General features: G+C 39.3%; 1 protein-coding gene across 1 annotated transcript in view; it reads left to right on the top strand.

Annotated features, from left to right (window-relative positions):
* The window catches only part of LOC140492509 (FERM and PDZ domain-containing protein 1-like), a 43332-nt gene extending 36190 nt beyond the window's left edge, over positions 1 to 7142 (top strand). The window contains exons 14-15 of the mRNA XM_072591428.1: positions 1281 to 2129; positions 4825 to 7142. Of these exons, the coding sequence (XP_072447529.1) occupies positions 1281 to 2129; positions 4825 to 7142 (3167 nt within the window). The remainder of the gene's footprint in view (positions 1 to 1280; positions 2130 to 4824) is intronic.
* The last annotated feature ends 10040 nt before the right edge of the window (positions 7143 to 17182 follow it).

Genomic DNA, 17182 nt, shown 5'->3' with positions numbered 1-17182 from the left:
GGAATTTGAAACACAGATAGATTAGTTATGGTTGTATTGATTGGCAGAGGAGGCTTCATTGTCCAAGTGACTCACATCTGTTCCCAAGTAGTATGTGCTTACATAAAGCCCTACTTTTTCTCTTTGCTTTCAGTTCAGTCAATTTCCTGAATGTAAAGGCTCAGATTCTTTTCTCAGTGTACATTTCCTGCTATGACATATCATCCACACAATTAGTAAAGATAAACGGCAACTCACCCACCATCCTCTCAAGGGCAATTGGGGATGGGCAATAAATGTTGGTCATCCAGCAATGCCGTCATCATATGAATTAATATATGAAAAAACACAGTGTAAAGGACAGGAGGACTCTTCTCTCCGACCCTTTGAGATGTGTGCAGATTATTAGAAATCGAGGTTAATGGACTGTTCAGCTCCTGTGGGTATTGTACCTAAGGGATGGTAATAATTTTCATGTCCATGCCAATCCTTCCATTAGACTGATCAGTTCTGTGGAGCATTAGCGAGGTTTGTGATTATTGGCATCACTTTCAGACAGTGACTCTTTGCAATGAAGTTATGATAGAAAATAAACTCATGTCAGTTTAAACATGTTTCCCTCTCAGAATGATATCAGTAGCAGCAATCTGAGAGAGAGTTCAGACACAACTCACATTTTCCAATGGCATTGCTCACTCTGACTTTATGCCAATTAGGTGAGTTACAGTTGCTGATAAGTCTTGTTAAAATTCCAGAATGTAGGAACTTACATTTTATTATATGTATCCATAGGATCTAGAAAGTCTTGAAAGCTTATGCAAGGAATGTCTCAATCAGAAATATTGATCAAGAAATAGGATATCAAATTTTATTTACTGTAAAAGTTACTACTTTTCTTTTTACATTGTGAGTAATAGCCTGGCACTGTATTTGAGTGGTGTCCTGAAGCTGAATGAACATGTACAATTGGTATGACTTCAATATTGAAGCTTTAACAGTTAAAGACTCCACCCCAGGTATTTCCTTCAACCAACTCCTTGCAGACAGTAATACCCTGTTTACGTGAAGAAACTTATCCAAACAAACATTTTCAAGCAAAATAAATAACCTAAACAGAAAGGAAGAGCATAGAAGTTAATCATTGAAGTTTTTATAATTTTTTTTTATTCATTAATGGGATGTCATTTATTGCCCATTACTAATTGCCAGGAGGGCATTTTAAGATGGCAGAATTCAGTTTTTAAAGAAATATTAGATGGTTCCTTCATCTGACCTTAGATGTACCTTATTTTACTGTGCAGGTGACGAAGCCCGAGGATTAAGTGATTCAGAGTCATCATCAGACATTGAGTCATCATTAGACTTGTCTATAGAGCTCCACAAAATGAGGAGTGGATTCTTACAGCCTCTGACTGAAGAAAATGAGGACATCGAGAACTCGGAAAGTGAAGCTACAGACAGTGACTGCTTACGGGAGGATATCCAGGAAGAGACCAGTTGCAGCACAGGGGATGTGTCTGATCTGAATGATGAAACAACAAGTCAGGGAGGAGACTTTTGTGAAAGAAGCTGTTCTGCCGACTCTATGGACGAACTGCAAACGGAGACTTCAATGAGCAGCACTTCAGGTCCACACTCACATGGTGAGATTTCAGAAGATGATGACAAAGATTCTATCGCTGAAGAGAGTGATGGTGAGCCAGTTACAAAGAAGCACTGTACCGTGGAATCAAAAGACAGTCTTGAACAACCTTCAGCAGACTCCTTAGCCTCTACTCCGACCCTTTCTAAATACATTGCAAGTGATATAAAGGTGGTTTGCTCTATTCCTGACCTCAGCCAAAGTGAGAACCCATGCACTGCAGAACTTTGCAACCAGTGCCCCAGAAACGAGGGTGAGAGTTATGCACAAGGGGACAAGTCTTGGAATGTGACAAGTCGTGGCCTGCTCACTGAGTTACCACCAATTCCTTTTCCAGAGGAACCAGCTATTGATGGGAACCTATCCAGTGAGGTCCTCACTATCCCGATTCTGGCTCCTCCCCCTGGCTTTCAGGACAACAACTCTGATGACGAATTTTTCGATGCAGCTGAAAAGTTTACTGATGTGGAATGTTCAGGTGACATCAAATTCAGTGGAACTGAAGCAGGTAGGTCTGACAGATGACAATCAGGTTTCCATTTACTTCCACTTACTCCATACAACAAATTAAATGAAATCCAAAATATATTTGAACACATTTTCAAACATACTTAAGAATGATGAATAATTAAAATATTTTCTGTGTTTATTTTGATTCGCTTATTACATGTTACCAATGCACCTTTATATACCCGACTAGTGATGTCACATGAGGAACAGGTACTGAGTTCCAGTGATGTGAAGAATCTGAATTAAACAGGCAATGATGAAATTATTGATGTCTTCACAAGTTAAAAATTGCATCTTCAGTTATGAATTCAATTTAGTCCCATTGTTGAGCTCATTTGAAAAAGTCAGTTTTAAGTAATTGACATATCTGAGAATTATAAAGCTTCAAACCTCGAGACAATTAATCCCTGGTAAAGTCATTCCGTTTCTAAAGAAATAAACAGACAAAGCAATTTAAGAAAATTATACTTCACTAAAAATAGAAGAATTCACTAAAACTTCTTTCTCCAAATGAAAAGTTTTTACCCTTGGTATGTCTTTGATCATTTTCCAGACCAGTTTAGTGAAATCCTGGTCACTATTATGGAAATACATTATGGAAATACATTCCTGCTGATACTTCTTGAATCTGCCCTGCTTAGTTTCCAAAACCAAAATCCAGAACAACCCTTGATCATCACAAAAGGGGATAAGAACAACTGTTCCCTAATGTCTTTTTAAAAAAAACACAGGTTTTGGAAATAAGGACTAAAAATATCCGCAGTCCTGTTGATATTCTGAGTTGTGGTCTTGTCAGGCACTTATCCTTCTGGAAATCGAAATACAATCCATTCATCAGTTCTCTTTTATCCATGGGACATGTTCCTTCCTCAAAGAACTCTAATAGATTGGTTAAATGTGATTTCCCATTCACAAAACCACGTTGATACTACCTGATTATTGAGAGTTTATCCAAGTGGCCTGCTATAACTTCTTTAATAATAACTTCTGACATTTTCCCTATGCAGATGTTAAGCCTGTCATTCCCTGCTTCCTGCCCTCCTGCCATTTGAGTAAAGAAATTACATACACTGTCTTCCAGTTTAATAGAATTTTTCCTGAATCTCAGGAAATTTAGATAATTAAAACTAAGGCAACAACTATCTGACTGTGGGGGGGGGGGGCGGGGGGGAAGGGAGGTCCCCGAATTACGAACATCGAAATTAGAGACACTAATGTATTCAAACATGATCCTGGGATTTATTAATTTTAATTTTAAAGATCTGATAGATGGAAGTTACTTACAAATGGTTATTTTACATTTTCCTGCATCGCATTCTGACTAGTCATTCCTTTTAAGATTCTTGAATAAAGTCCACCAGAACCTGGGCACATGGCAGGCTTCATCTCCAACAAATTACTCAATACCACTTCTTTGCTAATTGTAAATAGCTTCCCATCTTTTCATTTTATGACTTGTAGCTGCATCTGAAATGCTATTTGTATACACAATAGCGAAGACCGATACAGTTTCACTAACATTAGTGAACCATTAGGGCATTTTTGACTACCTGGCAACTTTTACTAGTAACCTTTTTCTTTGTAGCCAGCATAAATGACCTTGTTTGCTTCATTAAACTCCCACCTTGCAATGATGGATTTTGGTCTTAGAAACCTTTGGAGTAGCTGCCCAGACATTTAACCGGAGCAGGAGAATCAACGTTTTGGGATTTCCCGATGAAGGGCTTTTGCCCAAAACGTCAATTCTCCTGCTCCTCAGATGCTGCCTGACCTGCTGTATTTTTCCAGCACTACACCCTCGACTCTGATCTCCAGCATCTGCAGTCCCTCCTTTCTTCTAGATCTACAAATTGTGAAGGAGTCGGCCATCATGAATCACAGCAACATTCTAGCAAAGCTTGACCTGTTGAACCTAAGCAGAGCAAGCAGAAGTGCCATTTCCTCAGAACACTAGTGGTTGGCTCCTAACTGCAACATAGCTTTCATTGAAAAAACAGAAACGACATGTTGTTGAGTAGCTGAAACTGTCGTTAACCGTGTAACATTCCTTGTTGCCAAGCAGCCAAACCCTAGTTCAGTCTACTGTCTCAAAGAGAGCTGAAACGGTAGACTAATGTAGGAAGATAGTGTTGTAACTATCGACAGGATAGTGGACATTTAGCAGCATGATATTCTAGATAAGGTTGCAGAACAAGAGTACATTTGTGATTTTGGTATATCTTCCCATTGAGGCACAATACTGGCAAGGGCACAAGCATTTAACCAATGAATCCTTGTTCCATTGAAAAATCCACTTATAAAAATTCACCCTAATGTGCCCCTAGAATCACTGGAATAAATCATTTCAAGGGGCAACTCTAGTACAGTAAAGACATTTGCTACGCTCACTATAAAATAGAAAGGAATATAGAAACTTGAAGTTTTGCTCCTTATCCGTTATTCAATTCATTTTATTTAAGATAGGACAGTTCCTCTTTGTACTGCTCTATTGGTATATTCAAGAATTTATTTCAAATATAGGTTGAAAATCAATTAACAATGGAGGCCAATGATTACATGTATATGCTAAGAGTCATGTAGATGAAAATTAAACTGCTCTGTTAACTAGCAGAGTAGTCACTGTTGTTTGATGTTTGGAGAAAGGATAAACAATATGTCCACAAATTAAATATTTTATTTTGTTTTCTTGGTAGAGTTGGAGTCTGCTAACATTAAGGGGATTGAAGCAAAACAGAATATGCAGATAAGTCCAAGTCCTTATGGCACAGGACTGGACATCAAATCTGTTGAATGCATCAAAAGTAAAGCAGAAGAAATAAAATACACAACTACAGGAAAAAGACATTTTGCATCTGATGACGTATATGATGTAAAAGCAGTTGAATTGCAGTGTCATTCAAACAAAGATGGAGATCATATGTGTTGTTATGAAAAGGAACATCTTATGACAAAAATGCAGCGATCACTTACTCTTTCTTCTTTGACAAGTATCGAGAGTGAACTTGCCTTGTTGGAAACTAAGCCTATTGGTCCATTAAAATCCATTTCCACCTGTGCCAATAAAAAGGTCCAATCAGATTTAATGGAAATGGAGCCAGATACCATGGAAACGAAGTCAGTCACAGAAACAATACCAGTCATTACTCCAGTTTCAGTTAGACGTTACCCATGTGATTCAGGCATGAGAGAGGAATGTGCTTCTCATACAGAGACTAAAGTAGGAGAAAAATTAAACAAACTTTCTCTTAAAGCCCAGCTGCCTGGAGCTGACTGCACCAATGTGGAGGAGTGTTCAAGTCCTTCAGGAGTAATTCTAGAGCTTGCTCATGCATACTCACAGAATCTAACAGAAGATAAGATGCATAATGTTACCACTGTGTCTTGCGCTGATGAACAACAAACCATGAACACAATTAGCATGAAAGACAAGGAGCAAGATGAAGCAATTGTCAAAAACAACACAGTCCTAGAAATGGGAGATGAACATGCTCAGTGGATGGACAAGGATCAAAGTGGAACTGCATTCAGGCAAACTTTATATCAAGTAAACTCCAAGGAAAATATGTTCATCTCTGAAGAAGTGGTTAAAAATAGTCAAAGAGGAGGATCATGTTACCAAAATGATGATGGCAGTATAACTTCACAGCTATATTCTATGAAGTCTACAGGAGATCTGACAGCACTGTCAGAAAACTCAGTACTGGAAAAGAGAATCTCCAGCAGGAGGAACTCATCTGAGACAGACAAAGGAAGCAAAGATGCTTACTCCCTTGACATATCCAGGTTACTTCTGAATTTAAATCGAGTCTCCTTTAAGACATTCGGCACGGTTAAACATTTGGGATCACCACACTTAGAACCAAAGATTGAAACTTGCGCAGTGAGGTCTCTTAACATTTCTAAGTGCAACACAGAGCCTGCAGAAGACAGCTCGAAAGATTACTTACCAAAAACAGAACAGATCTCTAACCAGACTGAGGCACGTATAAATGAGATCAGTACATCGATAATTTGCCCTCAAGATAGAAACCTTCCTCAGGAAATATCTTCGCTGACAAATACACCAAGGCAGCTTTATGAAGTAGACAACTCAATCATTCAGGAATCCTCAACTGCAACTCAGCAAAATAAATGTCCCTCCACCAAACTGAGCTGTCTCCAACAAATAAAAGATAAACACAGTTTGAATGTTGACTCCAGAGTTCCAGCTGTCCTCACAACTGACTTGGATAAGGAAACAGATGAACAGCTCCCAATGGGTGATAAGAGCACATGTAGCTGTAAGATAGTATATGGGAATTGTTTTAGAGCACAGGGCACTGATGTTGATGACGAAAGCAAAGATTTAGCATATTCCATACAGCAGTGTTCACCAAAGACCACCCCACCTGATTCAGGAAACCACCTCTCTCAATACCTCACAACATTTACTGGGCGAAGTGAGAAATCCATGCTTACCTGTTGTTCCTTTGATTTTCCTAAAACTGATCTTACACCAAAGCTTGAAAGCTCCATTCTGTCACAATTCAAGGCTAAAAGATATAGCATGCCGAATGGATTCCATCTGATACAGAACGATATCATGGAGCTACTCAATGTGCTGAAAGAATTCCCCAGAGAAAGTCATATTGAGGAAGAATGTGCAATACTTACTTCATCAATAAAGGAGAAATTATATACTGAAAGTGGAAAACTGATGTCTGCTTGCCAGAAGGGCATTAAAGTAGACCAGGCTCCTGTGGAGATGCTCCTGGGAGTTTCTGAAAGTTTCCAGGCCCTCATACAGCTAACAGCAACATGTCTCCAGTTCACGACCTGCATGCATTGCGCAGAACGTCATGCCGAAGTGGTCAATAACTTAAAAGAGGTTTCTTTGACTTATAAAACCTTTGTGCAAATCTCTGAGGATGCATGCAGCAGGAAGTGTGATGACTTAAGCATGAAACTCCTGGCTCAACAGTGTACTGCACTGACCGCTGGGGTTTTCTGCTTGACACAGCCATTCAAATAATTCACCCCTGAAACAGAAAACAGTGTTTGTAAAGTTTGGGACATGAGAGAATATAATTAGAAAAATCTAAAGAAAGATGTAGAATTGTGTGACAAGTACATGACATGCACTAAACTCATCCCCTGGAAAAACATGTGTACTACAATATGACACATTGATTGGCATTGGCCACATGACTAACAACAATCAGAACTGATGTAAGACATGTCCTGTTTCTAGGGTAATATAGTACTCTGCTGATTCTTCAGACTTCTATATAGACAGCATTTTAATGCTGCCCTTTCAACCTGAAACTGAGGTCTGAATTCATTCCATTGGCTGTTGGGATCTGAAGGTTTCAGGGGCTTCCCACGTGTTACCAGAGAGGACCAGGTCATGCTACAAAATTTCATATCATTTGATATGAGTTGATACCAAATAAGCAATCTCATCCAGAGGGACCCAGTTGATAGCTCTCGAAATGAAAATATTATGTCTGCCTACGTGTGTCTGTGCATGAGTGCATGAGTGTGTGTGTGTGTGTGTGTGTGTGTGCACTGAGGAAAGAAGGTGCTGTCTTCAGACTGTTGATAAAGTAGGCAGTGAAAAATAGTTTAAATATAAGAATTTTCCCTTAGTATCTATCTCATGTTCTGTGTGTTTGATATTAGCACTAGATATTTTAAGCCGTAGAATGTTTCAGTCTTTTTAATTTGACATTGTTTGTTGCAATAGAAAAATATATGGTATTAAAGAATCCTATTTCCATATTACAATGTTAAAGAGTGATCATTGGATTTTCTCAGGATGGCGGGAGACGGGTTGCATTATCTATCACTTGCTAGGGTTTACTAGAAAGACTTTCTTAGTTAGTTGATATATTTGTGTAATTTCTATCTGAATAGAAAGAGGCTAGGATTTTAGGATACAGAGATTAAATGGGCAATGCTGCGAAAGATCATTAATTCTCTCAGTGGTTTATAACAACACAAAAATTTAAGCTATCACCTCACCAATTCTTTTGACATGCCAATGCTGATTATATCAAGATAGAAGCCATTATTTGTCACATACAAGACTGTAAAAATTCTAAGTTTTTTCGTAGTTATACACATGGTCTGGGACTAACTCCTTGATGCACAGCACTGAAAGAGCTCTTGAACACAATTATGTTATACTGAGGCTGACAATTTGCCCATCATTAAAACTAAGGTATTGAAAATTATCGCTTGCAATTCTGGGTCTACAGTTTCCGTACAATTATCAGTCCCTAGATGGGGAGTGTTGGTTTAAGGAATCACCTTTGTGATAATGGATGCCCAAGACAGCTTTTAATCAGAAAAACTTCCTTGTTTTTTCTTTTAATGGTTCAAAACTCATACAACCTTGAATAAAAAGGCAACAAAGACTATACTTTCACAGAAGCACATTGTTGCATGTACAGAGAAAGTCATACTTTCAAACATTTTATTTTCTCTTTCAGCTATAATTCACATAAACTGATCTTTGCTCCTACAAGCCGGAAGTTGCATTTTTTTCAGTGACCTATCACTGGAGAGTTGCATAATCCAAGAATTAACAGTGTCCTGCTGGCAGTCATTTCCTCACTAATCATTGATGGTCAATTTCCATGGGTTTGGGAAGAGGAGAGAGTCTCAACATGTGGTTAAAAAGCCATATTCATTCCAGAAAATGACTGAAAATATTGTTTCTGCTATTTGAGGATTTCTGTTGGGATATTTACAACTCACATTTACATTGATTTTTACAGGAAACACATATGATGATCCCCTGCATAAGTGACCCGATTAGCTCATGCTATTACAGTAGCAACAAATTTTACAATGGGTGATTTAAAACTCAACTTTGTCTTTATAACCTAACAAGAGTGGGGGAATTCAAAACTAGGTGAGAGGAGAAAGATTTAAAAGGGATTTGAGAGTCATATGTAGAATGTACTGCCAGAGGAAGTGGTAGATACAGGCACAGTTACAAAATTTAAACAACATTGGACATGCACATGATTGAGGGATAGGGGCCAAACACAGGCAAGTGGCACTAGTTTAGTTTGAGAAACTTGGTCGGCATGGATGATTTGTACCAAAAGGTCTGTTTCCATGCTAAATGACTTTATGACTCTAAATTAACATGTATTTATTATTATTAAATAGAACTGTGATTTTAGACATAATCTATGGGGACCACAGACATGTTGCAGAGTTCCATGTGGTTATACAGTTTGAAGGGTACCTGTCTGCATTAAGCACAGCAAGGCAAAAATTCAATCCTTTATGTGCAGGATTTGAACATCCATTGTTCATTTCATTCTACTCCAGACACTAGTCATCCAGCCCAGTAAACAAATCAACTCTTAGAGAGAGATATGAAGCACACCAATAAGATCATTATAAGGGACAAGGAATAATCCTTTGAGCTTATGTTATTGATGAGCATGAATTCAATATGAGTCTTATTCTCAGATTTCTACATAAATGGAAGTTAGTGAAATTCCAGCTGGAAATGACAATGGCCACACAGTAAGTCCATTCAGATTGACTAGAAAGACTGTTACAATGATCAACCAGTAGGTAGGTTAAATGAGTGAACCAAATCAACCTAGGTTGTAAAAACACTTTCTGGTATTTTATTTACAAAGGAAGAAATATCAAATTTTATGAGAAAACTAATATATAATTTTGTGATGTCAAAATCTGTCTTTGCACAATTCATTTCACCCAAATTGCTCTTCATTTGTCAGGTTCTCACTTTCTTCTCACACAAAGTACTGGTTCAAAGAATCAGACTGCATCGAAGAGGCCCTTTGGTCCATCAAGTATGTGCTGACAAAGCTACACTAAACCTACACTCGTCCCATAGCTTTGAATATTATGACATTTCAAGTCCTCATTCAAATACTTTATAAAGGTTGTGAAATTCATTTGAGGTGCAGTTCCATTGAAGAGTGTACAATTTTGTTGAGTGTAGGGAGAATGAGTGACACGAGGCTATCCTGGCCATGAGACCATTTCCAGCATACTCCCTACATCTGACATTGCACCATGGTTGGCTGTATGGTTGGGGTGGAGGGCATTGAGTAATAATCAAAGTATGAACCCCAGCCCTTCTGTACTCTTTAGGTCAATGGTTAAAGGTCAACTATAAATTAAGAGGAATCCTGATTCCACTGATTTGTTTGTCATCTAATAATATTCATAGGTTAAGGACCTTCCTGGTCTAATTATCTCATGAATGTTTAAGAGGCATTTAGACAGACACATGAACAAGCAGGGAATAGTGGGATCTGGGCAATGTGCGGATGGGATCAGTTTTGAATGACAGAGCTATACTGTTCTGTGTGTAAATGTATGTATACTTTACACTGAGGAAGAAAACAATGAGTTCATATCAATTTTTTTCATTTGCACTAAAGCAGATAACCATGATTTTTTTTTTGATAATCACAGCACTGCCCTGAACCTAACAATGCAGAAATACAACAGAAAGGGCCTCACTCATATATCATAATGTGATTAAATTAAACTATCTAAAGACTGGAAGGGTAAAGTACTTCCATATCTGATGCCTTTGTTTTCACCACTTGCGGAGGAGGAGCGAGCTAGAATCCAAATCTAGTCTTTCCAGTTCGAGTACAGTCCGTTCTGGATTCAAATGTGCAATATTGCTCTTTATTCAGCTCAGGCTAACACAAAATTAACAATATCACATAACATTCATTAGTAATATCTTAGTTTTCATAATAATAGTTTTCATCTACCTGTTTAATTTTCTTCATTGTCTCAATTCTTTTTCTGTAACCTTATTCACCCCCCTACCCATCCATTCTGCTTTGGTCAGAATGGAAAATAGGAAATATCCCATTGATATAGTATGATTTTCCAAGGTGGAATTAAACATTAGAACAAGAAGTTTTATCTGTGTAGTGTCTTTAATGAAATAAAACATCCAAGATACTGCTCAGGTACATTATAAAAGAAAATTGATACAGAGCCAGAGAAGGAGATCTTGCGTCTGATGAGGTAGCATCTAAAAGGAGGCTAATGTGTTCAACCATGGCTAGTCCAGGTGGATGAGGAGGGAAAAAAATTGATATTTTTCACAGTCAGACAGAACGCCATTGTGACATTGATAAAAGCCATTTCAGTAATGTGGCAGGGTGAAAAGTTGGTTGGAGGGATTCTAACACATATGCAGTTTTTTTTTTGCCACAACATAGAGGTTGTGAAAATTCCCAAACATCAGCAATTCCATTCCTAAACCTGACACTTTCGATTTTCATGAAACACGGCCCAAGCTTCGTCTATTTCTGATTCCCTGGCCATTTAAATGATCTGAATCTATTTGACTCCCATTTCGTTATCTCCACTGTCAGGAACCCAGAATACAAGGAGCAAACCAGAAGTGTTTCAATGAATTTATTTTGGACAGCCAGGAGACCTGAGTACCCCTGTAGATTTTATCTTAGGAGACCATGGGAGAGGGCAGTCAGATTATCTTAGAGGGGTATCCATTGCCCAAGAACCCATAGGATTCTAAAGGTGGGCAGGAATTATCAAATTTATCAAGGGATTACATTTTTTTACTCATTCATGGGATGTATGCTAGCCAGACCAGTATTTATTGCCTATCCTAAATGCTCAAAGAGCAGTTAAGAGTGGGGCCTAGAGGCCCCTGTAGGCCAGACTGGGTAAAGGGTGGCAGATTTCCTTCCCTAATGGACATTAATAAACCAGATGAGTTTTTACAGCAATAGTTAAGTGGTTGCCTTTAGACTGGAATAGATTGGACCAGATTTCACCATCTTCCGCATGGGATTTGAATGCAAGTCATAGATTCTGATTATTAGTACAGTGATATTACCACTAACTGTATAAATGTTTGTTTGTGTAGAGTTTCCACCTTCTCCCTGTGTCTGTGTGGGTTTCCCCCAGGTGCTCTGGTTTCTTCCCACAATCTAAAGATGTGCAGGTTAGGTGAATTGGCCAAGCTAAATTGCCCATAGTATTCAGGAATGTGTAGGTTAGTTGCATTAGTCAGGGGTAAATGTAGAGTAATAAGGTCAGCAATGGGTCTGGGTGGGTTACTCTTTGGAGGGTTGGTGTGGACATGTTTGGCCAAACTGTAGGAATTCTATGATTCTATGATAAAAGATTAAATTTAGGAATTTCAATGTACTGAGCTTTTTTAATCAGTGTATCATTAATAGACACAATTTTATTTTATGTCAGCATGGCTCCTGAGATTTTCCCACTGTGTATACTAGTTAAGTGTACATGGAGCAGGGAGGGCAAAGGATTGTGGCCATGAGTTGGCATGTTGACACTGTGTTGGCATAGGGATGATGAAGGGGTGAGTGAGGCACGGGTTAGCACTGGATTATGGGGCTACAGAGGAATAGGATTACAGGAAGATTGAGGCAACATGCGAATGGATAAAATGACATAGGATGGCACAGAGAGTATGAGAGGGGAATGGGGAAGTTATGGAAGTGTGCATAGGGTGTTAGGTGACATGGATTAGCATCTCTGGTACAAGGGAAGTAAATATGGGATTTTGTGAGGGGAGGGATGGAGGTTGGTTTTGGTTTAATTAGTTTTTTAATTAATCTTCAGCACAGCTCCAATGCACAGAGACAAACTTTGTTCCCAGCCTAACTCTGCAGCCAATAACAACCACACTCATTCCCACCTTCCAAAGAACCCAGACATCCTGAAATGAAAATCCAACCTCCTGAGCTAGATTTCCCAGGTTGAGAAGCAGAAAATGTCCCATCTGTGCACTCTTCAACCAGAAATCAGGCCAACGGAGTTCCAGGGAAGAGGGATGCGAATTTGGGAAGTAACTACACATTTTAAGACCTGGAGAGAGAACAAAGACCTTGGAGGTGGGATGGTAGTTTGAGTTTTTTTGAAGGAGTGATGGCAGCAGATTTAAAGGAGTTTCAGGACCTGAGAAATCATAGAACTATAGATTCCCTACAGTCTGGAAACAGGCCAGTTGGCCCATTGAGTCCACACCAACCCTCCAAAGAGTATCCCATGCAGACCCAGCACCCGTATCCCCATTACCCTGCATTTCCCAGGCTAATCCACCTAGCCTATACATTTCTGGGCAGTGTGAAAACAATTGGCAATAGTTGTTAACATGGCAGACAAGCAGATAAGTTTGTAGTTTAGTGGATAAATGACGTAGAGAGGATGAAGTAATGTTCATGGCCAAAACAAGCTTGGAGAATGCATAAGGAGTAGCAGAGTGCACCTAGAGAAAGATATAAGTTCTGGTTTAGGGCAGGAATTAGCCCTGTAGGAAGACCTGATGATCTAGGACAGGAGAAGGATTTGGTGGAGGCAGCTGCTCGAATGGTCTCAATGTTGTTACAAAGGAATTCATGAGCTCCTTACACTTGTGGTACAGTGGAGGAACTAGGTTTAAGAGAATGGTTTCCAGTAGGGGCTGCAGGGTAAGTGTCACATTCTGTGATGATGGTGAAATAGTGAGCAGTTTTCACAGGTGATATCAGGAGCCAATAGTGTTTTATGTTGTCCATCCCAGATCCAGCATTGAACCAATGAGCCAATTGGTCTCCATCTTCTGTTCAAACTGGAACCCTTACATAGGATACTGACTGCCCTTAAACTAAGTGGAGAAAACTTTCAAAACTTTCCCACCTGGTTGAAACATGTCTGCAGGCTGAAGCTTTCCTTTAAAAGGTCAAAGGTGCTCCTCCATGTTGCATAAAAAAGGTTGTAGTCTCCCATTTCCTACAGTTAATCCATCCCCCTTTCCTTGAGGCATTCTCAAATTGCATTCCCTAAACACTTCGGGCATGTCCTTGTGGAAAGACATTTAAATTAGCAGCATGGATCTTGCAGGTGCTCCTGGGATTGCAGGCTTAAAGATTTCTTGTTTTTTTTTACAGTTATTGTAGTCATTATAAATAAAACTCAGAAACTAAAAAAATCTTTGCCCTAAAACTTCGGTCAGCAAATGCGTTTTATATTCATTCAATACTCCTATTGAAACAAAACCTCGGTTGAATTTAAAATTAATGTCCCTGGAAAATTTGTTAATATGGAGCAAACGTTTCGTCAAATCTTTCAACAGCAAAAAAAATTCCAGACGGGAATAGCCACTGACAACTTTTCCTAATGGACTCTTAAATTCTAAAAGAAAGAGATTGAGAGAATGTGTTTATTAGACTGACAAAGGGTAATGCAATGTTTCTAGTCACTTGAATTTCCTTGGGTATGTACAATGCACTTTGCACATTTTCCTATTGAGCCGGTCCAAGAGTCAGCATTGTCATTGTTTCTATAATATGTATAATTCAATCTAAAGCTTTGAGAAAAGGTCTTGGTAATGGGCAATGTACTTGCTATGGCTATATATTTGCAAAATAATGATAAAATACTTCATTAACTGCATTATGCTGTGTAGCAAAAATGAACACTAAATTATTGTTCTGTATGCTAAGATACAGTTAAAACATTTCAGGTGTGTTTGTATTTGGTTGTTTCCTGATACAATGAAATAATATTTTGATGTAATGCAAACCTCTTGCTTCAATTACCGAGCAATTTGTTTCAAAATCTACAAATCTAAGCTGCTGAAACTATTGTGGAAGGACTGATGCAATTGAGGCACCAAGGCAGTTGAGACTACTTCTAACTTGGTGCTGGAAATCCTCAATAAACTTTTATTTTCTATCATTGGGAATGAAAGCATGTGTATGTGTGTTCCTACTTAGAACATAGAACATAGGATGTTACAACACAGTACAGGCCCTTTGGCCCTCGATGTTGCGCTGACCTGTGAAAATAATCCAATGCCCATCCAACCTACATTGTTCCTTTATTATCCATTTGTATGTCCAATGCCCATTTAAATGCCCTTAATGTCAGCGAGTCTACTACTGTTGCAGGCAGGTTGTTCCATGCCCCTACTACTCTCTGAGTAAAGAAACTACCCCTGATATCTTTCCTAAATCTGTCACCCCTCAATTTAAAGCTGTGTCCCCTCATGTTAGCCTTCACCATCCGAGGAAAAAGGCTCTCACCGTCCACCCTATCTAATTCTCTGGTTATCTTATACGTCTCAAGTAAGTCACCTCTCAATCTCCTTCTCTCCAATGAAAAAGCCTCAGTTCCCTCAGCCTTTCCTTGTAAGACCTTCCTTCCATACCAGGCAACATCCTAGTAAATCTCCTTTGAACCCTTTCCAAAGTTTCAACATCCTTCCTGTAATGCGGTGACCAGAACTGTACGCAATACTCCAGGTGTGGCCTTACCAGTGTCTTGTACAGCTGAAGCATGACCGCGTGGGTCTGAAACTCAATCCTCCTACCAATAAACGGCAACATACCATATGCTTTCTTAACAACCCTGTCAACCTGGGTGACAACTTTCAGGGATTTATGCACCTGGACACCGAGATCTCTCTGTTCATTTATACTGCCAAGAATTTTACCGTTAGCCCAGTATTTTGCATTCCTGTTACTTCTTCCAAAGTGAACTGCCTCACACTTTTCTGCATTAAACTCCATTTGCCACTTCTCAGCTCAGCTCTGCATCTTATCTATGTCCTTCTGTAATCCACAACATTCTTCAGCACTATCCACAACTCTGCTTACTTTAGAGTCAGCCACAAATTTACTAACCCATCCTTCTATGCACACATCCAGATCATTCATAAAAATGACAAACAGCAGTGGCCCCAAAACAGATCAATGTGGCACACCACTGGTAACTGAGCCCCAGGATAAACATTTCACATCAACCATCACCCTCTGTCTTCTTCCAGCTAGCTAATTTCTGATCCAAACCGCTAAATCACCTTCAATCCTGAAACTCCGTAGTTTGTGCTCTAGCCTACTGTGTGGAACCTTATCAAATGCCTTACTGAAGTCCAGATACACCACATTGACGGTTTTACCTTCATCCATGTGTTTTGTCACATTCTCGAATAACTCAATAAGGTTATGAGGCATGACCTTCCCTTCACAAAACCATGATGACTATCCCTAATCAAATTATTCCTTTCCTGATGATTATAAATCCCTGGGGTCTTATCTATTTTCAAATCTTCCAAAATTGCTAAAAGCTCCTCTTTGTCAACCTCAATCCCATCTAATCTTGTAGCCTGTATCTCTGTATTCTCACTAACATTGCCCTTTTCCAGTGTGAATACTGATGAAAAGTATTCATTAAGCACTTCTCCAATGTGCTCAGATTCCACACACAACTTCCCACTACTATCTTTGATTGGCTCTAATCTTACTCTAGTCATTCTTTTATTCCTGATATACTTATAGAAGGCCTTAGGGTCTTTCTTGATTGTATCCACAAACAACTTCTCATGTCCCCTCCTGGCTCTTGTTAGCCCTCTCTTTCGATCTTTCCTGGCTAACTTATAACTCTCAAGCCCCCTAACTGAGCCTTCACACCTCACCCTCACATAAGCCTTCTTCTTTCTTTCTCTTGACAAAAGCTTCAACTTCTTAAGTAAACCATGGCCCCCTCTCTCGATAACTACATCCCTGCCTGATATGTATATATGTATCAAGGACCTGCAGTAGCTGTTCCTTGAATAGAGTCATAGAGATGGACAACATGGAAACAGACCCTTTGGTCCAACCTGTCCATGCCAACCAGATATCCCAACCCAACCTGCCAGCACCCAGCCCAATCCCTCCAAACCCTTCCTATTCATAAAACCATCCAAATGCCTCTTAAACTTTGCAATTGCCACATCCTCTGGCAGCTCACTCCATACACGTACTACCCTCTGTGTGAAAAGTTGCCCCTTAGGTCTCTTTTATATCTTTCCCCTCTCACCCTAAACCTATGTCCTCTAGTTCTGGACTCCCTGACCCCAGGGAAATGACTTTGTCTATTTATCCTATCCATGCCCCTCATCATTTTGTAAATCTCTATAAAGTCACCCCTCAGCCTTCGACACTCCAGGGAAAACAGCCCCAGCCTGTTCAGCCTCTCCCTGTAGCTCAAATCCTCCAACCTTGGCAGCATCCTTGTAAATCTCTTCTG

The sequence above is a fragment of the Chiloscyllium punctatum genome, chromosome 2 (genome assembly GCF_047496795.1).
Source record: "Chiloscyllium punctatum isolate Juve2018m chromosome 2, sChiPun1.3, whole genome shotgun sequence".
NCBI classification, from domain to species: domain Eukaryota; kingdom Metazoa; phylum Chordata; class Chondrichthyes; order Orectolobiformes; family Hemiscylliidae; genus Chiloscyllium; species Chiloscyllium punctatum.
The sequence above is the reverse complement of the archived record's forward strand: the minus strand, read 5'-3'. Positions and strand labels throughout refer to the sequence as shown.